Source organism: Eulemur rufifrons, chromosome 17 (genome assembly GCF_041146395.1).
Source record: "Eulemur rufifrons isolate Redbay chromosome 17, OSU_ERuf_1, whole genome shotgun sequence".
Lineage (NCBI taxonomy): Eukaryota > Metazoa > Chordata > Mammalia > Primates > Lemuridae > Eulemur > Eulemur rufifrons.
The window spans coordinates 52,354,996-52,381,136 of record NC_090999.1 but is presented as its reverse complement, the minus strand read 5'-3'; the positions used below and the strand labels follow the sequence as shown (position 1 = coordinate 52,381,136).

At 35.6% G+C, this 26,141-nt stretch overlaps 1 protein-coding gene across 3 annotated transcripts in view; it reads left to right on the top strand.

Moving 5' to 3' along the window:
• Positions 1 to 26,141, top strand: part of HOMER1 (homer scaffold protein 1) — a 111,702-nt gene that overhangs the window by 26,030 nt on the left and 59,531 nt on the right. For all 3 annotated transcript variants that reach the window (XM_069492256.1, XM_069492257.1, XM_069492255.1), the window contains exon 2: positions 23,160 to 23,316. In XM_069492256.1, coding sequence (XP_069348357.1) covers positions 23,160 to 23,316 — 157 coding nt within the window. The remainder of the gene's footprint in view (positions 1 to 23,159; positions 23,317 to 26,141) is intronic.

Genomic DNA, 26,141 nt, shown 5'->3' with positions numbered 1-26,141 from the left:
TTAATGTTTGTAAGCCATCTTTTTCCATCCTCTTACTTTTAACCTACATGTGTCTTTATGTTTAAAATCGTTTTGAAAGTGGTTTTCTTATAAGCATATAGTTTGGTGTTGCATTATATCCATTCTGACAACCTCTGCCTTTAATTTTTAATTTTTTTTTTTTTTTTAAGGAGATGAGGTCTCACTATGTTGCCCAGGCTGGACTTGAACTCCTGAGCTCAAGTGATCCTCTCACCTCACCCTCTCTAGTAGCTGGGACTACATATGCATGCCATGGCACCTGGCTAATCTCTGCCAACTAATTGGGATGTTTAGACCATGTACATTTAATATGGTTATTGATTTTATTGGATTTAGGTCTGCCATCTTATATACTTTCTGTTTGTCTCATCTGTTCTTTGTTCCCCTTCCTGTTCTCTCTTTTGCCTTATTTTAGAGTTAGTAATTCCTTTTATCTTCTTTGTTGGCTTACTAACTATACTTCTTTTTAAGTGTTTCTTTAGGGTGTATAGTACACATCTTTAACTTATCACAGCCTACCTTCAAATGATATTGTACTACCTAACATACAATAAGAACCTTGTAATGATATAGTATCATCTTCCCTGCCTTTGTGCTATTGTTATACATTTTACTTCTAATATTTTGAACCCCACAGTACTTTATCATTTTTTACTTAAACAATTTTTTTTAAAAGAGATTTTACAAATGAGAAAAAAATTATATTTACCCACATGTTTACCACTTTTGGTACTCTTTATTTATTTATTTATTTATTTTGAGTAAATTCAGATACCCATCTGAAATCATATTTTTCTACTTAAAATTCTCTTTAACATTTTCTCACAGAAATTCTGTCAGCTTTTGTATGTCTGAGAAAATCTTTATTTTACCCTTTTATTTTTAAGGGTTTTTTTTTTTTGAGGTTAAATTCACATAACAAACCATTAACTATTTTAAAATGTACAGTTCAGTGGCATTTGTTATATTCACAATGTTATGTAACAGTAACCTCCATCTAGTTTGAGACATTTTCATCACCTTAAATTCACCTTCATTTCTGGAAGATATTTTTCCTGGGTACAAACTATCAGATTGACAGGTTTTTCTCTTTCTGTACTTTGAAGATGTTCTGCTGTCTTCTGGCTTGCATTGTTTCCAATGAGAAGTCAACTGTCATTCTTACTTTTGTCTGTAATGTGTCCCACTAAACCAAGACTGTCTTTAAGGTTTTCTCTTTATCACTGGTTTTAAGCAATTTGATTATCATGTTCCTTGGTATAGTTTTTTTCATGTTTCTTGTGCTTGGGGTTTGTTGAACTTCTTGGGTCTGGCTTTACAGTATTATCAAATTTGGAAAATTTTCAACCAAAATTTCTTCAAATATTTTCTGTCCCTCTCACCTTTGCATGTATATTAGGCTGCTTGAAGTTATCCCATAATAATCACACTGGGGGTCTATTTTTTTCTCAGTGTTTTTTGTGCTTCATTTTGGATATTTTCTATCTCGGGTTAACTGTTTTTTTTCCTTCTGTAATGTCTAATCTGTTCATTTTATCCACTATGCTTTTCATCTCATATGTATTTTTTATCTCTAGAAAATTGATTTGAGACTTTTTAAAAATATGTTCAAATCTAACTGCTTATGCTTTCCTCTACTTTCTTGAATGTGTGGACTATAGTTTTCATAACTGTCTTAATGTCTGTGTTTACCCGTTTCATCATCTGTGTAATTTTCTGGGTCTGTTTCTGTTTATTGAATTTTCTGCTCATTATGGTTGTACTTTATCCATTGAATGTTGGATATTTGGAATTTTACCTTATGGGTACTGAATATTCTTGTATTCTTTTAAATATTCTTAAGACTTAGTTAAGTTACTTGGAAATAGTGTGATCTAATCGACTTGCTTTTAAGCTCTTTTGTGCAGGACCAGAGCAGCCTTTTATTCTACACCTAATTTTAGCTCACTACTGAGGAAATACGTTTATGGATACTTTACCCAGTGTCCCATGTACTCTTCCTTCTGTTTGCATGGAACATGAACTATTCCTTGCTTTATGTCAGTACCAGAGATTGTTCTGCCTGCTCTTTCTGGTGGTTCTTCTCTTGCTTCAGATTGTTTCCTCACATGTATGTATTGATCACTGTTTTTTTCTCCGCAGCTTTCCCATGTTCAGCTCCCTCCTCTTAAATACTCTGTCTGGCAAATTTTAGCTACCTTGCCTCTCTAAATTTTCAACCCTGTCCTAAACTCAGGGCTCCGTTAGGGTTCCCTTCCCTGTGCTGATGTCTGCAAACCCTCTCTAGTCAGTAAGTGGAAGTATTTGTAGAGCAAGGTTGCTTCCCCTCTCTTGGGCACAACAGTGCTGTGCTTTCTGTTATCCAGTGTCTGAAAACTTGCTTCATATATTTTGTCCAGTTTTTTTTTTAGTTATTTAAGGTTGGAGGATAGATCTGCTATTCCATCAAGGTCTGGGTGTAGACCCTTAATTGAGTTCACAAATAACAATAAAGTTGTAATTGTGACAAGTGTCATGAAGGAGAGATAATTGGTGCTATGAGAGTGTTTACTTGCAGAATCTGACTAAATGATGAAAGAAAAAGCAGTTAAGAAGATGGAGGCCGGGCATGGGTGGCTCCTGTCTGTAATCCCAGCACTTCGGGAGGCTGAGGTGGGCAGATCTCTTGAGGCCAGGAGTTTGAGACCAGCCTGGGCAACATATTCAGACCCCATCTCTACAAAAAATAAAAAAATTAGCTGGACGTGGTGGTGCGGGCCTGAAGTCCCAGTACTTGGAAGGCTGAGGCAGGATGATTGCTTGAGCTTAGGAGTTGAGATTACAGTAAGCTATGGTTGGGCCACTGCACTCTAGCCTGGGCAACAGAGCGAGACCCTGTCTCTTAGGGGAAAAAAAGAAAGAAGATTGAAGTGCAGAACTTTTTCTTAGATGGATCTATATCATAAGTAATTATATAGACTACATTATTGCTTTGTGTGGGGAAAATAGAACATTGTGAGGGTTGAGAAGTGTATTTTTGTACTCTTGTTTCTTCATTCTTTCATGACACTTATCACAAATTGTAACTTGATTATTTAGTAGTCTTCCTCATCTCTCCATTAGATGGTTAATTTGACAAGGCTAGGGACTGTCTGCTTTGCTTACCATTGTGTCTAAAAACAGTACCTGACGAAGAGTAGATAGTAAATATGTGTTGAAGGAATGAATACAATGATGATACCATGTTTCATATTTGAGGGTTTTGACTTATGAAAAATTCATTTGCATTAGGGCAGTTAAAATTCTCAGTTTGTAGAAGACACCTAATGACAGAAGTAGAATATTTTCTAATATTTATATGGAGATATAATAACTTGTAAAGCTATAGTACCTATCTAAGAGCAAGTGAGGAAATAGAATGTAATTTGTTACCATGACAGTAACAAAGATTTATAACTTGAGAGATTTTGAATTGGTCACTGAGTTATACAGAAGTTAAAAAAAAGAAAGAAATCTAAGTTTAGTTTTTATTACCAGACAGGAGTCTCTTCTTTGGAATAGTATTTAGTAAAAAGTCCTGGGCTTTGGAGTTAGTCTTGGATTTGAATCCCAGAAATATTAATATTAGCTGTGACCTTTGGCCAATTATTTACATTCTCTCTCCTCCAACAAGTCTTTTCATTGTTTGAAAATCTAACTTCTTTTATATCTTAGAGTTTTGATATGTAAATCAGAATGTTGTATTTAAGGTGTTTACATGTACTAGGAATTAAAATGTTACTGATAATTTCTCCCCTTTCTTCCTACTTTTCAGGTGTTTCATTTTTGTAATAGTGCTACCTCTAAATGACCTGTTGCTTTGATGTTTAGTGAAATGAGGAGAAAAGTAGACTTACTACTCAACTACTTTTGTTACTTTTTAACAATTCCTATAACTTGTGCCATGATCATAATTTTATTCCTGAACTTTAATTTTCATCAGATTACACTACAAGTGAAGATATCCAGTTGACAAAGATGCTGCCTAAAATTGCTTTAATAAATATAAATTTGCTTTTATTAAGATTTTATGCTGTTTTTCAGTAACCACTATTAAACATTCTTAATAAAAATATAAACATAAAAAGAAACACTTGAGATATATCATTAGAAACTTATTTTAAATAGAATTTAGAATACTATAAATGGTAGAGAATTAATAGATTTTAACTAGATGAAGGTTTGTATCATCTATTATTGTATTAGTTCCTGTATCCGCTATAATGAATTATCACAAACTTCGTGGCTTAAAACAACACACATTTATTCTCTTGTAGTGCTAAAGGTCAGAAGTCCAAAAGCAGTTTCACTGGGCTGAATTAATGGTGTCTGCAGACTCACACTCCCTCGGGAGGCTCCAGGGGAGAATGGTTTCCTTGGCTTTTCCAGCTTCTAGAACTGCATTCCTGGTTCACGGCCTTTCCCTCTATCTTCAAAGGCAGTGGCACAGCATCTTGAAATCTCTGTCGTCCTCTCTTCATCACGTCACCTTCTGTAGTTAATTCTCTGTCTGCATCGCTCTTATGAGGACAGTTGTGATTACATTTAGGGTCCACCTGGATGATCCAGGATACTCTTTCCATCGCAAGATGCTTAAATTAATCACATCTGCAAAATCCCTTTTGCCAAATAAAGTAACATTCACAGGTTCTATATATTAAGATCTAGATTTCTTTGGGGGCCATCAGTCAGCCTTCTATAATCATTTAAAGGGGATATCAGCAAATCTTATTTTTCAAATGTTAGAATGTTTTTTAATGCAGTCCTGCATTAAAAAGTCTGTCAGTTTACTGAAATCTCTGTTGATATTCCCTTTTCCATCAACTATTTGCAATTTCACCTAGTGAGGTATGTTTTTCCTTCTGTCACAAATATTTAGTTGGGATGCTTCACGAGAAAAATGTTAAAAGTGCATGTTAAAAGTTGCATAATTTTTGAAGAATAAGTACTTTCTAAAATAGTCCATACAACCTATTTTATAAAACATTTTTATGGAATCTAGCCTTTCTTACTGTGTGTCTGTGTGTGTATGTTTGTAGTAATCCTATAATGGTTCAGAAAGGTTTTACAGGAAATATATTCAACTTCTCCACAAGTGCAGCTAGTAGAGAATTATATTTTAAAAACTGAAGGAAGACGTTTTTCCTGGAAAAACTCGTTTATCAGAGACCAAGGAGTATAGACTAACTATGACATTTTGTCTTAACAGTGCATTTTGAGATGTTGAAATAGTGATATAGTTGATTTTTGACAGATTGGAATTCTTACCAGAGCATGAGTTTAACATGATCCAGGTTGTTTGACAAATACAGTTTCAAGTGGAAGCTTTTTCAGGATGCCAATAGCCGGCTTTGCCACCTGGTGCAATTTGCTGATCAATTCTTGGTCTGCCTGTTTAGCTTTTTATTGTGAGGGTTGCTCTATAGATCGCTAAAGTTTTTTTTAGTACTTGATATTTTCTACATAAATTCTAAAGAGTTTTTTTGAAACATCCCAGCAAAATTTTCATTGACCCACTACTTATCAGATTTTGGTGTGTAATAGGCCCCTTTATCCTTCTATAAGCTGAACACCAAACATAAAGGTATTATTAGTTATCAAGAGTTTCTGAAATGAGAGTACAGTGAGTGTCTCAATAATGCATGTGAGATTTGTTGGAGTTCTTCAGCAAAGGCATACTAAATTCACTGCAGAACAATAACAGAAAGAATCCTGAATTTGAAACCAGAAGATGTGGTTTCTAATCCTGACTCTTCAAATGTCTTGTTGTAAGTGTGAAAATGATCTTGTTAAAATTGCCATGTCTACTTCACAAGCTTATGAATACAGTCGCTAGTTCATACAAAAAAACAGAAAATAATAGCTTGTTGTACCAATGCAGATGTTTTTAGCATTTTGTTACCCAGTCTGTGGCATACCTAAACAAATGCCTTCATCACCTCGCTATCTACTATCTGACATTTCACCAAGGAAGGAGAAAATAAAACCACGGTGAAGACTGATAAAACAATCCTGTGAAGCATACCTACAACTCCTGGCTAAACTTGGGTTTAGAATTTAGTGTGTTTTGTGACTTTTCTTGTCTTTCATCATAATTAAAAGGTGGTTATACTAAGAATCCATGTCATTCTCTTCTCTCAAATTACATGTATTGGCTCTCAAAAACTGTTAAGACATTTCAGAAATTTCCCTAAACCCTTGTCCAAGCATCTGAAAATTTTAAAATGACAATTGATTTGTTATATTGATTACTCTTTAAATGCTGGATAATCTGAGAACCTTCCTGTTCAACTTGATTTGAACAGATTGCTTTATAGCAGAATGTCTCTGCCTTTGAAGTTTGTGGTCTAAAAAAAAAAATCTATATCCAGTGGCCTGATTATCCAGCCAACAACAAGAATAGCAGAGGAAGATAGAATTTCTGAAAGAGAAAAGCTCAGCCCATACTAGCCAAATTATTTAATAACATGGGAAAAGGAAACCTCTTCCTCTGCTGGCAAGTAAATGGTAAATCTGAACAATTCTTAAAATTTAAAAAGTATAATAATAAAAGGTATTTTAGCCAGTAAAAGTAAATTGTCTAATAAATAGTCTCTGGACTGTACCTAATTGTTAAATTCAGCTTGGAAGGAGTCCTGGGAACACAGAATATTACAGGTGGGGCTAGACTGCTGTGATATTATGATGTATGTATATACGTTTTGGTCCACAGTTTCAGGCTTATAACTCCCATAGGCTTTGTTGTTGTCTTCTGTTATAATGTTAGGGTGCTTTAGGCCTCAGAAGCAGGCCTGAGGAAACAGAATTTCTCTGACTTTTTTTTGTCCTCCTTTTACTTACCCAAGGCAGGACTCTAATCTGATTTGGGGTCATAAGACCCTCATTTCAGAGAGGGTCCCGCCTCATGCCCTAGAGAAAGGAATGTTGCACAGAGGGGCCAGAAAAATCTGGACAGGCCTTGTTGGGTTTTTCAGTCAGTTTTATTAGTATTAAATCATACTCTCTCTGTCCAATCACATTTTGACATGGTTATTCATGCTTTAATCGTGTTTATACAATGAAGTTTCCATAAAAGGCCCAAGAGGCCAGGGTTTAGAGAGCTTCTAGATAGCTAAACACATGGCGGTTCCTGGAGGGTGGTACCAGCTGGAATCGGAGAGGGCATGGAAGCTTCTTGCCCCTTCTCCCATACCTCCCTCTACACATTTCTTCATCTGTACCCTTTGTAATATCCTTTATTATAAACCAGTGTTCCTTAGTTCTGTGAGCCACTCCAGCAAATCAGTCAAACCCAAAGAGGGCGTCATGGAACTCCCAATCGGAAGCCAGTCAGCCAGAAGTTCCAGAGGCTCAGGTTTGTTACTGGTTTCTAAAGAAGTAGGGGGCAGTTTTGGGAACTGAGCTCTCAACTTGTGGGATCTGAAACTATCTCTAAGTAGATGGTATTGAAATTAAATTAAAGGACACCCAGCTGGTATCCATTGCAAAATTGATTGCTTGCTTGTTGGTGGGGAGAAATCCCCCACATTGAGTCACAGAAGTCGTCTGTGAGATTGTTGTGATGGTGTGAAGGAAGAAAACCACAGTCTCACGTTTCCACTCAGAACTGCCTTCCTAGAACACGTTCATTTTCATCATTTCAGTTGGAAAAGGCAGGGAAAGAAAGAGAGAAAGCAGTGCCATCGATGCCAGCTGGTAGATCCCTGAGCAGTGGTGGTGACTGGATTCCTATTTATGTAGTATTTGGGAACTTGATATTTGAGGGTCTTGTGCTATTACTATTGTCGGCTGTGATATTTCAATAACGCTGTAAGGACTGTGAAGAGCATGGTATTAGCATCCAGATTAAGTGGCAAGCTATTGGTTTATCTTCATAAAATTGCCTCTCTACTGGAATTTTATTGGAAGTGGGATAGTGCAGCACTACAGCTATAGTAATTGTGCATATTAAGTACTTTTAAGGATATTTAAGTCTTTTCATGAGATGTGTATATGTGCACTGGTACCACTTACCTTTTAGCTGTATTTTGAAGACAATTTGTATTATAATACTTTGTTGGAATGATAGTGTGCTGTGGAAGAATCCAAAAACTTATTTTTAATCATGCCAGTTATCATAGTTCTTGAGCCTGCCTTCTGCAAGGGAAAACTCTAATCTGTATTTTGATAGAATGATTCCACTTCTGTAAGAGAATACAAAATAATAATAAAGTGATAGTCTGTTGAGGGGAATACATTGGTCTTTGAGACTAGAAGTTGGTTATTAATTACAAAGTATCTTGTATTTGTTTCAGACATTGGCTAGAGTTCAGCACATGGTAGTCTGAAAAGGATGACATGATAGGAACAATATGCAAATTTTGATAAAATATGAGCTTTACAGGTAGAAAAATACTTTCTGCTTTTTCCCTGCTATTTTTCCTATCTTGATTTGGTTTCTTTCAGGCAAAAACATACAAGAATTTAATTCTTTCAGCATTTATTATTCAATACCTACCATGGGCCAGCCATGAGTTTGTAGACTGCAGCGAACTCAGGTTTACATGATAAAAGAATTCTTCTCATCCAGTGAGTCAGTTGTAAGATAAAGATATGGGCTCTAGGGCCAGATTGTGTGTTTATGCTGGCTCTGTAATGTGTTGTCTTGAGCAGATTATATGTTGTCTCCATTGTTCGGGTTCCTAATCTTCAAAAGAAGCATAATAGTAACTATCTCATAAAGGTTGAGAAGATTCAGTAACACAGACATAGTGCTTAGAACAATATCTGACTATGTAGTAAGCTTTTTAAAATGTTAATTGCAACAAAAGGATTTACCACATATCCATTTTATAAGTTTAGGCCTTTGTCTTCAGGTTTAAAAGTAGCATATTTAAATTTCTTAGTTTGAATTATCCAATCTATAACTTCCTTCTTCTGACACAAACGATAGAAGTTCTTAAACAATTTATTGTGTGCTCATTAATTTATAAATGGGAAATTGTTGGGATATCACATAATTCCAACTGCAAAAGGTTAAAAAACTGTCAACTTTTTTCTGTCACTGTCACTTTTTCTGATTCAGTATCTGAATTTTAAGCTATTCAGTTTTTATTATGTTAATCTATAACCTTTCAGTTTGTACAGAAAATTTTTAGTATTTTGTAAAATCAGGAACAATGTAAGACAGATGGTTAAAAATACATTGTTCAAAAGAAACAGTTAAATAGATGTAGCAGGCACCTAAGATGAGATCATTACTGGGGTGGAAAACTGAACATGGCTGAGTTTTTTGGCAAATGAGTGAGAAGTATATTTAGTTGTAGTCTTATTTGGGTATAATGGCAAGCAGACAAGTTTTTTCCCTAGCACTAAGTACTATGGTGATCCAATGGGAGTTTCTTTTATCAATCTGTTAAAAGTTTCTGGGGAAAACTTTAACTCTTAATTCAGTGAATGCATTCTTCTAGGGAGTTGAGATGATCAGATATTTACCTTCTGACTATATTACTAATAAAGGAGGAAAGAAGTTAGTCTTAGAAACTTTAGAAGAGTTAACAGGCTCCTTAAAGAAATATTTTTGATATTTCTGCTGATGTACCTTAATAGTAGAAAAGAATAAATGCAGTTAGGATTTTTAGTAGAAAAGAGTAAATGCATCCCCAGTAAATACATACTGGGGATAGTATGGTATCAATTTTTTTGTAAGTGTTATTGTTTAGCATATAAATTCATGTAAACTTTTCATTCTTCACCAAAGTCTAGCCATATTTATTCTTTGATATAAAGTTTTTTATTACCATGATGTAAAATTATTTCAGGATGACCTGTCATTTTTCTGCTGTTGTTTGCAGTACCCTTGTTACTATACCATTCCTCTCTTAAAAAAGAAGACTAACTTGTTTTTCTCAAATGTTTCAAAAGTGCATTTGATTGAAACTCTCGAACTCTTTTTCACATGATGAGAAGCTGTTATAAATATGTCACATGGAAAATTGATTTAAGAAAAAAATTGCTTGTAATCCTACCACCAAGAACTCTAAGCATTTTGGTGTGTAATCATTCATTCACTTATTTTTTATTAAGTTATTATTTTCTGAGTGCCCTAATATGTGCCAGGTATTTGAGTTGCTGGGGACACAGCAATGATTAGAACAGACAAAATCCCCCCCTTGAGGAGATTATACTTTAGTTGGGGGAAAAATATGTAAGAAAACATATTGTATGTATGTCAGGTGGTGATACACCCTGTGAGGAAAAGTAAAAGAAATAAAGGGAATGGGGAATCTTGGAAGAGGAGAGGAAAGGAGCTATAATTTTTATATAGAGTGACCAGGAACAGCCCCTTTGAGAAGGTAACATTTGAGCAAAGACCTGGGGGAGACAAAGGAAGATGCTGGCTAGATTTGAGGGAGAAGCACACTTCAGGCAAAGGCCTTGAGGTGGAGGCAGGAAAGTGCCAATGTTTGAGAAACATCAGGGGAGTCAGTGTGGCTGGAGCAGAGAGGGCAAGGGACAAATGAGGGTGGAGAGGCAACAGGGGGCCCAGATTCTATAGTGATTCTCCCTCGTGGCTACACATGAGAATCACCTTGGAGCTTTAAAGAATCACTGATGCTGGGCTGCCCACGGAGACCACTGAGTCTGAAGGTGGAAGCTGGTTTTTAATGTGCAGCCAGAGTTGAAAAATACAGGTAGAAGGCATTTAGGCCATTTTAATGACTTTGGTTTTTACTGCGAGTGAGATGGGAAACCATTGGAGGGTTTTGTGGAATAATCCATCTGACTTTAGTTTCTATTATTTTAAAACTATTATGAAATTTTCTACACATACAGAAAAGAACCCATCATCCCACCCTCTTCAATAGCCATCTGTATTTCATCATACTTGCTTTATTTTGCTCCCTCTCCCCCGGCCCTCCTCCTTTTTTTCCTGAGAATATTTTAATGCTAGCCTAGGTTTTAGGAGGATCATTCTGGTTTCTGTGCTGAGAGGAGGAGAGGCAGGGCAAGGGCTGAAGTAAGTATACCTTCCATGTATTTTTTTCTTTGCATATAGACACAATTTTATGTTGTATCCACTAATTCATAAACTATTTTCATTTACTATATTGAACATTTGTGTCACTAAATATTCTACAGCTTTGTTTTTTCATGGCTATATAGTATTCCATTAATACTATATATGGGTATGCCATAATTTCATTTACCTTATTGACATTTTAACTTACAGCCTTTTGTTATTATAAACAATGCGGTGATACATCCCTATAGATAAACCTCTGCATATGTCCATGATTATTTCCTTAAGGTAAATTACTAGAGTAGAATTGCTTTGTCAAAAGATATGCACAGAAGTTTAAAGGCTTTTGATATGTATTACCACGGTGTTTTCTGGAAAGACTTTACTAATTTATACTTCTAACAGTTGCTTTGGAAACTGTTAGGTTTCCTTAAACTCTCACTAACACTGAATTTTGTCATTAAAAAAAAAGTTTTGCATCTTTACAGGTGGAAAAATTTAGAAAAATAAGCAACTCTACCCCTCTTTCCTTTAGTGAGTGTTGACCTCAATTAAGTTTATACATGTGGCTGGAATTGGATGTATGAGATGTTCTCATGTATGTGGTTTGAGTGCTGAATTTTAGACTCCTGCCTTTTCACTATCTGGAGCAAAAACAAGGTTTTAAACAGCTCAGAAATGAATGTAGAAATTCACTGGGCTCAAATCACCCAGAAATACATCAAGAGCTGCTCAGCCTCACTGGTAATCGGGGATATGCAGGTTAAAACAACAGTGAAATACCATTTCATGCCCATCAGGTTGGCACAAATTAAAGATGTTACTTGAACATTACCAAGTGTTGGGAGGATGTAATACAAGACGAATAAGAGTGTAAATCGATAGGAGTGCTCTGAAGAGCATATGGATATATGCAATGGTGTATACTGTATGACCAGGAATTCTGTTTCTAGTGTATTTCTTGCATGTGTGCATAAGAAAACGTACAGGAACATTGTAATAGTGCAAAAATGGGAACAACCTCTATGTCTATCAGTAAGGAAATGGCTACATGAAATATTGTGTCCAGCATTCTCCACTAGAAATATAATGTGAACAATATATGTAATTTTAAATTTACTTTCAAAGTTCAAAAAAGAAGGGTGAAATCAATATTAATATACTTTGGACCCAGTATATCCAAAGTATTAATCTTTTTACCATGTGATTAATATAAAAATAATGGAGATATTTTACTTTTTTTTCATACTAAGTCTTTGAAATCCATTAGGTATTTTCCCCTTATAGCACATCTCAATTTGGATGTTAAATTTTTATTGGAAATACTTATCTGAATTTAAATTTCATAAAATTTACTGTTAGAAAAAGTAGATTCACATACCCAAGTTGTTCCATCATACTTAAAAGGTTTTCAGTAATTGAATTGAATATCAGGTAAGGCTTAAACCAGTTCGCTTTCTGAATTGCAGTAGCCAAATTTCAGATGCTTAGTGACTAGTGGCTACCATATTGATAGCACTGTTCTAATCATAGCATGTGTTATTACTGGCAGTTATGACCTATATATAAAATAACGTGGGATTATTCAAATTTTGCAGTATCAATAACAACTAGAGAAAGTGTGAAGTGTCATTGTTTTGAGCAATTTCAAATATTCAGAATCATACAAAGAATAGCATCATCCATGTACCCACTTTTCAGATTTTGCAAATATTAACATTTTGCTAAAGTACGTTCAGATCTTTCTCTTAAACCCTACACTTATTTATTAGAATATTTGTTTGTTCAAATGTCATATGGATTAAGTATCTACTCATTTAGTTTGTTGTAGCATGTATAAAAGAAAAGTGTACCTAAGAGTATTGTTCATTGAAGGTGACGTTAGAACTTAAATGACCTTTTAGCATTTAATTCATTTTTAAAGTTTTTAAGAACTGGTGTCTGGGACATCACTTATTTTAGGTTTTTAGTAACACACTATCTATGTTAACAAGAATTAAGCTCTAGTTATTAACAAGAAGCTACTTTCTTTAGATTTCCCTGTTGTATACTGTCAGTTCTCAGAATTTAGCTTTATTTAGTGGAAGTCATCTGGGAAGGGAGAAATATATATATATATATATTTTTTTTTTTTTGCCTCTTACAGGGCACTGATATGCAAAGAGAGAAATATTTAAAGTCTAATAAAATTGAAAATATAATGTTACTAATTTTAAATATTTCTATTGTAAAAATAATTTTAAATGTAATATATCAGGCATACCTCCTGATAACACCAAGTATTTTATCTGAAATGGATAGGGCATTAAGTGGTTAATAGGGGCAAAGACAATGTCCCTGGGAAGTTATTTAATAAATAGTAAGCAAGGTTCTTTGAACATTAAAGATGTTGCTTAAATATGTGGGTTTGCTTGCTTTTTATTCTGAATTTCAGCATATCCCATAATATTTTAAATGTAACTACTGATTAAAGTTCCCAAGAATAAATAAGTACTAAAATCTCTTTTAATAACTAGTGCTATGGCCTATTGAAAAGACTGAAATTAATAAAAACTACTCGTAATGCTGTATAAGGAATATAAACAGTATTACTGTTTGTGTATTTTTATAATTTAATAACCTTAATTTCCACATGGAAATTTCTGATTTACTTGATATTTTCTTCAAATATGCCAATTAAATAAAATACTTGATGTCATGAAAGTATTTCTGATGCTCAACTGTAATGCAAACAATGATTTTTTTAAAAAAACTTTCATTTGAATGTGCAGTCATCTGATTAAAAGCCCATGGAATTCAGATCACAAAATTTTTTAAGATCCTTCTAAAAAATGTTTTGTAGTTGTTGTTGTCACATTTTAAGTCTGTATACTTCTATTATAGTAACGTCTCTTTACAGTTTTGTATTTGCTATATTAAGTAACTAGCAAGTTTTAAAAAACATGCACCTGTTATGTTTTTGATTGATCACTAGATGGAGATCTTGCAGTATAACTATGTGTTGGGTAGCCATTAGTAGACAAATCTTTGCTTTCCTCAAAGTAGGTGTATGGTTTTTTATAAAGAACATTCTATGTATAGGCAATCAGCTGTTAAACACATAACATGGTAAAAGGAATATACAGTTGGTAGTATGCAGTTATAATCTTTGAGCATCAAAACAGGTACTTTATTAGATCCCTAGAGGTGATAAAAAAAAATCAAAATTTAAAAAAATAAAGAAAAGAAAAAACAGGTACTTTAGTCAATAGAATTTTCCTAAGGAAGGGTGAGATTTAAACCAATTCCCTGAGAATCCAGTAGAATTACAATTTATATTAACTTGTACAGGACAATTCTTTTTAGGAAATTCCAGTGCTTGAGCTCCTGCTTGTCTGAAGGCAAGCCATGCCACTTCACAGTGGCACTGAAACTAAATTCTTCAGACATTACGTATCAAGTTAAATGGTCGTTAGTGTCTCTCTGCTCCTTCACTTATCCTTGCCATTGTCCTTTTGGCCTTAACAAGTGGTGTTCAGCTTCTCTTGCCACTTCAAACTCCAAAAACCAAGCTGAAGGTAGAATTTTTTGGTCTTATTTCCTGTTTGTTTACTTCTAACGAAGGAGGGTATTTTTATCAGGAGTGAGATGTACCTTTAGTACTTCCACAGAAATCCACAATTAGGCATGTTTGGAATTCTGCACCTCTCCTACTTTCCCTTTGTTCCTCTTTATGAATAATAGAAACACTTTCATACCATGTGCTAAGTCAGTTGAGTTCTAAGCTCTTAAAAATTGCTATTCTGTGATTCTTCAAAAATGGCCCCTAAAGCATTCTTTTCTCAGTGTTGTTATGTAAGTGTAATTTCTCCACAATGCTATTTTAAAAGATATTTAAGTACCTGTGCAAGGTTAAAAAAAATTAAGTAGTACTTAAAAGATTATAAAGAGAAGTAAAAGTCTCTAATCCCATCCCTTCATCCAGCCCCATCCCCAGAGGCAACCACTTTTAAAAATTCCAATTTTTATTTCCTTTGGTAGTTGTCTCCGTATCTTATACTGCTGTTTCTTGATTAAAAGCTTTGGATATTAAATCTTTTTAGCAGAAAAGAATGAAATTTCATCATTTCCATATTTCCCTTTCCACTTTTTCCTTCCACCCATCTCAGTGTAGATATTAGTATAAATTTCTCTATTGGTAAGCATTACAATTTTAAATGGAGACCCAAATATCTAACTCTGTGTACTGTGTGGTAGTATTATGAAGTGAATGAATGACCAGTGTGTACCTTACCAGCCAGGAGTTCTGGACTACCACCGATCACATTTTATTTGGGGGGGGGGAGCACGTTGTTAGAGTTAATTAAAAGTAAACCTCTTTCCTCAGCTATCACTTGTGTGATTTTTAAAGTGACAACTTTTTCAAACAAATTAGAAAACTTGTTTTATCACATAGTAAGCCTGGAGGTAAGCTGATTCATGGGTTCAGTGACATAATCAAGGAACCAGATTCTTTGTTTTTCCATCTGCTATTATTAACAAAGAATCTTGGCTTTGTTCTCAGGCATGTTCCTCTCACAGTACTAAGATGGCTATGTAAACATATTGTTTGAGAAAACATTCCTTCTTATATGTGTATCGTCTCTTTGTGAGTGTACCTAGGAGCTTCCAGCCAACTTTCTTTGGCTATTTCATTAACCAGGATTGCTTTAGAGGTCCATTTCAAACCTAACTTCTGGCAAGAATGAGATTGCCCTGATTATCCTTAGTGAAGTTTACAGTTGTGTGAAGGAGGGTAGGGTATCTCAGGTTTGCTGGGGAGCAGCAAGGAAGAATAGTTGGTGGATAGTTGGGCAACTCTGCAACAGCGTCAAGACTCTGTGGAAGTTATTACCAGCCTTGTTTCTAACACGTCTGCCAGGATACTTTCTTTTGAAAAATTAAGTAGATAGTCATGGAATTATTTGAAACCATAATCTTCTTTTTTTTTTTTTTTTTAGACAGAGTCTTGCTCTGTTGCCCAGGCTAGAGTAAGTGCCGTGGCGTCAGCCTAGCTCACAGCAACCTCAAACTCCTGGGCTTAAGCAATCCTACTGCCTCGGCCTCCCGAGTAGCTGGGACTACAGGCATGCGCCACCATGCCTGGCTATTTTTTTTTTTTTCTATATATATTTTACTTGGCCAGATAATTTCTTTCTATTTTTAGTAGAGACGGGGGTCTCGCTCTTGCTCAGACTGATCTCGAACTCCTGACCTCGAGCGATCCACCCGCTGGGCCTCCCAGAGTGCTAGGATTACAGGCGTGAGCCACCGTGCCCGTCCCATAATCTTCTTTTATATCCCCTTTGCTACATTAGCTGTTTGTATATATCTGAAAAGGGCATTTGTAAACTAGGTATTAAAGGTAGACTAGGAAATGTATAATATCTTTCTTTCCTTGAGTTTGACTGTATTTATTGGATCCATATCTTTGCACTTTCTTGGAAAGAAGATTTATTGGGTAACCACATAATATTTGCAAAAGTATGGACTTGTAATTTTGAAACAGCATTATTATTGACTTTTTTTTTCTTAAAGCTATCCAAATGACAAATGTTAATGTTGTGCTTTTTTTCTAGATCTGGAACTTGTACATCTCCTGGCAAAGTCATCTTATTTTGCTTTAGTTTTTCATGATCTTCATTTCTTATTATACAGATGCCTGAGAGTTAAATGTATTAATTAATTTTTTTTTTTTTTTTTTTTAAAAGGCATGGTCTCACTTTGTCCCTCAGGCTGGAGTGTAGTGGCATGATCATAGCTCACTTGTAACATTGAACTCCTGGGCTCAAGCGATCCTCCTGCTTCACCCTCCCAAGTAGCTGGGACTATAGGCATGTGCCACCATGCCCAGCTAATTATTTTTATTGTAGACATGGGATCTTGCTCTGTTGCTCAGTCTGGTCTCCAACTCCAGGCCTCAAGCTTTCCTCCCACCCTGGCCTCCCAAAGTGCTAGGATTCAGGCATGAGCCACTGTTCCCGGCCTAAATGTAATAATTCTTTATGTCAACTCTAGTGAATTTGAATATGTCTTATTTTTAAAACAAAATTCTGATTTTATTACATTTTTCCTTAGGATTATCTTGTATTTAACATTTGTCCGATTTTCTACATCCATATTAAGTTTTAGAATCTATCCCTATGTATGGTACTTTTATAGAATTTTAGCTCAAGATGAAGAACTTCAGAATTGTTATACCAATTTCCTAGAATTATTTTATGAACCAGCAGGAAAATACTCCAGTAAGCTTTTCTTATATCAGTGAAATAGTTTGAACTACTTACTGTTCTGGTTATTGATGGAAGAAATTAGAAGTAGATGATTCTGTAGGATTAAAATGTATGTGTGTCTGTGTGTATAGTTTTGCTTCTCTAGGCTAGTTTAAAGCATTTCATGCCAAATCTATGTGCTTTTAAAATTGATTTTTAGATTAATATTTAGCTGCTTAGAAGAGGCACTTTGAGTGTTCTTAATATCTATTTAAGAAATAATACTGTAACCATTACTAAATAAGACCTCAAACTTGTGTTGTAATAAATATAATTAGTAATGTCAGTAAAGGTGGTAGAATATCCAGACCAACTTTCAGTGAGATATTTACCTTAGAATATGTCTTTTGATTTTCATATTGTGGGCATAAATATAAATCCTAGGAGATGTTAACGTATTATGTGAAAAAGAGTTCTGAGGTCATATAATTTTGCCACGTGCTAGTTTATTCAGGGTTAGGCTTTCTTTGCTGTAGGATTCCTCAGAACCTTTAATATGCTAATGTATGTTATAAATACATTATATACGATATAACACAGGGTTTGCAAAATTTATTTAAACATGGAACACTCATTTCTCAGACTTGTCGACAGAACATACTTTGAGAAATGTTGGTATTTGAGTCAGTTTTTGTATGAATTCTTGTAAAGAAAGTAGTATCTAACCTTTATTTATGAGTGCCATCTGGTTATTTGAAAAGAAAAGGTATTAACTTTAGCAGTTGGACCCTTGGAACAATCAGTTTCACATATATTACAGGTCTTTTTCAGAGGATAAGAGCTTTAAGATTTCAGGCGTAGCTTGTCTACTGCTGCTTCTACAGCTTTTCTCTAAATGAAATGTATTGACATGCTTAGTGTTGAAATATATCTTAATCAGACTGGTCATAAGATCTGGTGATTCCCCAACTTTTAATTCCGGCCTAGTCTTCCCTGCTGAACTCCAAACTAGTGTTTTTAAGTTCCTGACCCAACAGTTCTACATGCAAACAGTTCTACATCAAAATTCTGTCAAAACTGACCTCATCCTCCCCTTCCATTCTCCCAATCTGAGACTTTACTTTCTGCTTTTCATCCTAGCTAGTGGCACTATCTTCTGTTCAGTCACCTAAACTAGAAACCCAGGAGATTCAGATTCCTCCTTCATCTCCTACATCAGGATTTCTCAACCTTAGCACTGTTGACATTTTGAGCTGGTAATTCTTTGTTATGTGAGCATCTACAGTGCTGTCCTGTGCATTACAGATGTGCAGCAACATCCCTGGCTACTACGTACTAGATTCCAATTGCAATCTCCCTCAGTTGTGACAACCAAAAATGTCTCCAGACATTGTAAAATGTCATGAGGGACAGATCACCCCAGTTCAAGAACCACTGCCCTGCATCCAACCTGTTACTAAATCTTAGTGATACTATTTCCTAAATTTAACTTTAATCCCTTCTAACATCTTCATCCTACTCCCTAACCTTTCATCTTTATTTTTCATAGCTGAAATTATTCAGTAAGGTACTGACTGGTCTCCCTGTGTCCATGTTGTTTCTCTCTAGTCCACCTCCTTTAGTGCTGCCAAATATATTTTTCTAAAATGCAGAGCTGTTTCCCTGTTTATAGTCTCTCAGTGGAGACCCTCATGAACTGTCTTCTCTCTTTCTTCGTTCTAGCCTCATTTTTCAAAGGCACTCATGCTTGCATGTACTAAGGTTCTTGCTGCACACAGCAGTCAGTGTACTGTGCCCTTGTCCCACTGTGCTGTAATTTGTTTCAGACTCCACTAAGGCATCTGTTTCTCCGTCATAGCCTTCAGTTGTTTATTTTCAGAGAATCTATCATGGTGAAGAGCATTTTATTTTTAACATACCCATCTTTTCTCACCAAATTGAACTTTTTAAGGGCAGGAACCACCTCTATCCTAGTTCTTGGCATGTAAATAGATACTCAATGAAAGTTAAATGATTTAATAGTATGTTGCATCAGATGCAGTAACATGTTCATTACTTCTAAGAATTCTGTTCACCTTGTATCAGCAGTGAAAATTATTTCCCTAGTCTTTATCATAGAGACTTTGATGGGTAGGCTTTTGGCCACAGAAATCTTGAACTATAATTTTCTTTAAGAAACCAGCTATTCAGAAGAGAATCGAAGAAAGCCATGTATTTAATTGATATTCAAATGCCATTTGCTTATTAGATAGCTATTTTACTTTAAAGATTTTTATTCTGAAAGGAATTGTATGGATTAATTAAACTGAATTAGTATGTTGTAGAAAGTCTTTACTAGACTCAAAACATTGCATTTCCATTGAGTAAAGATTTCTTAATTGGTCATGTAAAGCTTACAAAAGCAATAACATTATCTTAACTAATTTAGTTTTTAGAAAATGTTTATTAGGGCACATTTCCTATAATCACCTGCCTGCACTATTGAGAAGTTTAGCCCCCATCAAAATGAAAACAAAAAAATTATCAAGTCAGTAAAGAATGGAGTGTTCCACCACCTTTTCCTCATATGTCTTCATAGAGTTGTGTGTGATTAGATGTCCTTGTGAATTGGAACTAGCCATAGTCAGTCTGACCCACTCCACTTTTACCTTGGACTTTAATTAAAAGGTAAAAAAAGAAAAACAAGGGTTGCAGGGGTTTTAGAAGACAATTCATGCTGTAACACCAGCCTCACTGAAAGGCAAGGATTGAGGGCAGGAAAAGAGGGAATGAATAAGACCTTTTCCCAATTCAGAATTTTGTCATCCTGGTTCAATGCCTTGCCAGACTATTAATAATTATTTGTTAAATGAATCCATATATAATGGTAGTTAAGCAAGAAGTAGTGATTCTCTGTTTCTTTTTTTAGGGAGTGGCATAAAATTTCCTCAAAAGAGATTCTTTAATAAGAAAAGTTGTATTGGAGGTTTCCAGAACTAAAACTGGGAAAGAGACAGGTTATCTACACGGAAGGTACTTCCCTTTCATGCCGGCTATCCAAGGCCTGAGGTGTGGATATAGGAGACATGTCAGCCATTATTATTATTAACCTGAAAAGCCATTGTGCCAAGGACCCAGATTTGCCTTGGCTGTTTTTCTAATTTTGCTCTTTTCTGTGTTCCCTTTCCTTTCTTTAAATTTTAAAAATATTTTAAATTCTTTAAAATTTATCTAATTTTAAACATTGAATATTACCAGTTAAAATTCTCTTTAGGACCATGAGCTGCTTTGGAAAAGAAAGGTGTGTAGTGAAATGAAAGAGATGAACTTTATTTGGGCTAAAAAAAGCAAAAGCCTGATAAATGCTGTTTCCAAAAGAGTTTTTACTCAGAACTTAGAAATTTTTACGTTATAATACTTCTTTTATAATATATATGGACATCTCATGCTTGTCTTTGATGCTGTAAAAAATTCTGTAATAATCATATTTTGAATATATATTTTTGATTAGTTTTGGTCTTTTAAATTCATGATTTAAAAAATCTCTATTTTAGGCCGTGCGTGGTGGCTCACGCCTGTAATCCTAGCACTCTAGGAGGCTGAGGCGGGTGGATCGCTCGAGGTCAGGAGTTCGAGACCAGCCTGAGCAAGAGTGAGACCCCGTCTCTACTAAAAATAGAAAGAAATTGTCTGGCCAACTAAAACATATATATGCAAAAAATTAGCCGGGCATGGTAGCACATGCCTGTAGTCCCAGCTACTTGGGAGGCTGAGGCAGTAGGATCGCTTAAGCCCAGGAGTTTGAGGTTGCTGTGAGCTAGGCTGAGGCCACGGCATTCACTGTAGCCCGGGCAACAAAGCGAGACTGTCTCAAAAAAAAAAAAAAAAATCTCTATTTTATATCGTTAAGGCCCTACTTGGTCTAAGTAAAAGATATTTGTAGGCTGGGCATGGTTGCTCACGCCTGCAATCCTAACTCTTTGGGAGGCCAAGACAAGAAGATCACTTGAGCCCAGAAGTTTGAGATCACCCTGGACAATATAGCAAGACCCCATCTCTAAAAAATAAATAAATAAATAAATTGGCTGGGTGAGGTGGCTCACGCCTGTAATCCTAGCGCTCTGGGAGGCCGAGGCAGGAGGATCACTTGAGCTCAGGAGCTCAAGACCAGCCTGAGCAAGAGCGAGACCCTGTCTCTACAAAAAATAAAAAAATTAGCTGGGTGTGATGGTGTGCGCCTGTAGTCCCAGCTACTCGGGAGGCTGAGGCAGGAGAATCACTTGAGCCCAGGAGGTTGAGGTTGCTGTGAGCTAGGCTGATGCCATGGCACTCTAGCCTGGGTGACAGAGCGAGACTGTGTTTCAAAAATAAATAAATAAAATAATAAAGAAATAAATTAACCAGATGTGATGGCACATGCCTATAGTCCTAGCTGCTTAGAAGGCTGAGGCAGGAGGATTGTTTGAGCCCAGGAGTTTGAGGTTACAGTGATCATGCCATTGGACTCCACCCTGAGTGACAGAGTGAGACCCTGTCTTAAAAAAAAAAAACAAAAAGATATTTGTGGTTTGAGCAACTTAGTTTTTTATATACTTTTCCATGTAGTAGAGATTATATTGAATGTAAACTTTCCTAGTAAGTTATTTACCTATTACTAGAATAATGTAGTTTTAAGTGGGTAGAAGTCAAATATAAGATAGTTGTATTTTAACAGGGTGTAGCTGATTCTTCTTACTTGCTGTAGTTTTGTCCTATAAAGGTGTTGTCGGGAATGCTGAATTAGCAAATACTGTACTGAACCATTGCTACTAGGGAAAATACAGTGTCATGTTCCTACAAGTCTCTGGTCACATTTTCGTCAACTAGTCAGTACATAACCTTGTTTTATGTGTGTTTCTATGTAAAGACATTTATATGTATTGTTAATGCATTAACATTAAACTCATGGCCAACAGCACTATAACTCAGGGCTGAATGAAGCTTATCTAATGCACATATTTCCTCCATAAAGCACGTCACAACCTTCTTGGACCTAGGAATACTTCAGCACTATACTTAGGGGCCATTTTAAACAGTGAAAGCACCCCCCAAAAAAGAACAAAAATGTGAAAAACGTGGTGCTAAATAGAACAAGAAAAGAATATTTGTTTATATAGCATGAGAGCTGAAACAAGAAGGCGGAGTATTGCTTTGTTCAACTTCAGATAGAAATGTGCATGTCAGGTGACATATTTTTCCACTGCCCTGTGCATATCTGCGAAAGACTAAGAAAATGCTGTTAGTGTTGATTTGGGGGTTACAAATAAAAGTGAGTAGGTGAATTCACATATATAGAACCTGCAGGCCGGGCGCGGTGGCTCACGCCTGTAATCCTAGCACTCTGGGAGGCCGAGATGGGCGGATCGTTTGAGCTCAGGAGTTCGAGACCAGCCTGAGCAAGAGCGAGACCCCACCTCTACTAAAAATAGAAAGAAACTATATATGGACAGCTAAAAATATATATAGAAAAAATTAGCCGGGCATGGTGGCGCATGCCTGTAGTCCCAGCTACTCGGGAGGCTGAGACAGGAGGATCGCTTGAGCTCAGGAGTTTGAGGTTGCTGTGAGCTAGGCTGACGCCACGGCACTCACTCTAGCCTGGGCAACAGAGTGAGACTCTGTCTCAAAAAAAAAAAAAAAAAAAAAAAAAAAAAAAGAACCTGCAGATAATAGGGATTGGCTATAATTATTTTAAAGAAGCTTATGATTGAATACTTAAAACGTTCAGATTTGTAAGAAAGTTTCTCTTATTTTCAGGTTTGTGGGAGTTGTTGGTTAAGCAGAGTCATCCTTCACAGTTTGCATGTTCTTTTGTCCAGTGCAATAAAACTGGCTGCTTTCAGCCCCTCACTTTCTTTTCTGTCCTGCAGGGAACAACCTATCTTCAGCACTAGAGCTCATGTCTTCCAGATTGACCCAAACACAAAGAAGAACTGGGTACCCACCAGCAAGCATGCAGTTACTGTGTCTTACTTCTATGACAGCACAAGAAATGTGTATAGGATAATCAGTTTAGATGGCTCAAAGGTAAGATAATTTTTATTACTTTGAATAACCTTGCTGTTTTGCTTTATATAATACAGCATTTTAGTTTTATTTAGAGGATTTTATCTTCATTAGAATACTTCTGAGTCTTTAAAACTTTTAAGAAACAAAAACCGATTATTCTTAGGGAGCAACATTTTTTGTCCATTAAATTACTTGGATTAGCCACTTTATTATATTGAGTGATGTGCCAAAATATTCTACACGGGGTTGGGGGAAAAAGAAACCAAAATATTGTATAAATTTGAGGTCATTCAGTTTATTTAACTAATATTCATTGTGTATCTATTATGTGTCAGGTACTATGCTAGGCATTAGGAAGATAGTGGTAGACCAAATGGACATGGTCTAGAATTCTAGGAACTAGAATTTTTTTCAAATATACTTCTATAGACTAGTTGTCAGTTCAGAATCCCTAAATCTTATGAAGTCTGTCAATGTCAATACTAAAGCTGGCATCCGTTATCTGAAGAGAAGTGTAAGGACAGAATCTAAGGTTTTATTTTTAAGAGAGGCAGATAGTGTAACAGTTACGAGTAAAGACTGCTTGGGTTCAGATGTCAACTCCACCATCTACTGAGTGTTTTGACTTTGGGCAAATTACTTCTCTGAGTCCCATTGTTCTCACTTCACTACTGGTAGTTGTAAAGATTAAATGAGTTAATATCTGCAAAGCACTTAGATCAGTGCCTAGTGGATAGTATACCCTTCAGAAGGTGGGGTGGGAGGAATCCATTTTGTCATCAGTGAATATTGGATAACTCACTTAGAGAAAGAAATTCCAAACATCAGATTCTAGATATAAAGTGTGTAGAAAGATGAGGTCTCCATTTTTCTTCAGGCTTTCCTGAAGACATGAGGCCTTTCCACTCAGGAATTTTAGCAATTCAGTGTTGAGGTTATGAGCACAGACTCTAGAACCAGACTGTTTAGAATTTTTGTTCCACTACTTGCTAGCCATCTGACCTTGAGCAAGGTATTTAACTTCTACATACCTCAGTTTTCTCATATGTGAAAAGGAACTAGTAAAAGTACCTATATCGTTACTGAATCTTAGGATTATTGTGAAAAGTACATAAATTCAGGCAAAAGCAAAAAGTATTCATAGTAATCACTAATGCAAACACCTGCTGCTATTATTATTAAGCTGTTATATTAATATATATGTTGCCTAGTAGTTTTTTGGACCTAAAAGATAATTTAATGCTAAAATTTCAGTCTGTTTTTTTGTGTGTGCTCATTTCGTATCTCCTTAACTAAATTATAGGACCCTGGTGGCCATTTGCACTTTGTGTCTTGTACACAAATGACTAACATGTATTTACTTGAATAATTGATCCTCTTTTTGTTTTCACTTGGAGAATTTAAAGGACTTGCAATTAGTTACAGTTAATTTCTTTGAAGCTTTTTTTTGTGAAGAATAATTTTGTCATATTTTGTAATGGGTTAAGTGAAGTTTAACAGATACTAAATTTTATACTCTCCACCCTAGAGAGTTAATTTATTTCTTTTCCCTGGCTTAAACCTTCAAATCTCAGTAATCTGTTTGTCTCTTGGCCCAAACCACACTTAAAATGTAGTTTTACTAGAAGGGAGGGTTAAATGGTCTATTCAAATATATAAAAGTAAGGTCAACTGAAGTAGTCCCATGTTCAAGAAAAGAAATTTTATGGAAGTGATTAAATAGATTTCATTTGCTAACTTAACCTTCACCAGATTAAAATACTTTATGAGTTTTATTTAAGGACAGAATTTTGGTTATTAAATAAACTCATTCAACCCTGGCAAGAAGCCCAGGCAAAAAAAAAAAAAAAAAAAAAATCCTCATGCTTTGTTCCCTCTGAAGAAATATGAACTGTTTTTTCTTGCTTTTCCATTTCTGAGTATACTTTACTGATTGTAATTATTAGGACCTTAAGTAAGTCTTATGAAAAGTTTTATATTCTTTGTTTCAACGAAATCTATTTTTTGTAGCACGGATTGTTTTCTTTCACATTTTCTAATTACTTTCTAATTAACTACTACAGTTACTGGAGTAGTTGTTTTTTGGTAAGCAGTAGTGGTTTATTTGACTCAGCTAAACAAATGTTTTTCTCCTCCCCCCTCCCAATTTCTATTCTTCATGATTGAATTGGAAAGCCCTTAGGTACCCCTAACTAGAAAGTGTTCGTTTGTTCTCACTTAATGCCTGTACTGTGCATGTAAAGTTTGCTGTAAGATTTCTGATCATGCTGCAGAGACATCAGCAAGGCTGAGGGCCAGGGTCGAGGCACTATATGATCTATCTGTATGTACACGGTCTGTAATGACACAGCATTTCTACCTCTTTTGCTTAAAAGGACAAGAACTCTGGGGCTGAGAGACATGTTTATATAAAGAACTAAAATTTTTGTTTTAAATGGATTCATAGTAAGATTCTATTCAAAGAATCTGAAATAAAGTTTTTTTTTTTCTTCACTGCTTAAAGAACAAGTAATAGAGAGGTTCAGAACGGAGATTAAAATGGACCTCTTAAATTTAAAAGCAGAAAGAAATTAATTTGAAATAGTTCAATTGGGGGGAGTATCAGTGACCTACAACACATTGGTCAGTTTTCTTAGATGCCTGTAAGACCTATTGCTACCCCTTTTTTTTGTTTTTTGAGACAGAGTCTTACTCTGTTTCCTGGGCTAAAGTGCCATGGCATCAGCCTAGCTCACAGCAACCTCAAACTCCTGAGCTCAAGCAATCCTACTGCCTCAGCCTGCCGAGTAGCTGGGACTACAGGCATGCACCACCATGCCTGGCTAATTTTTTCTATATATTTT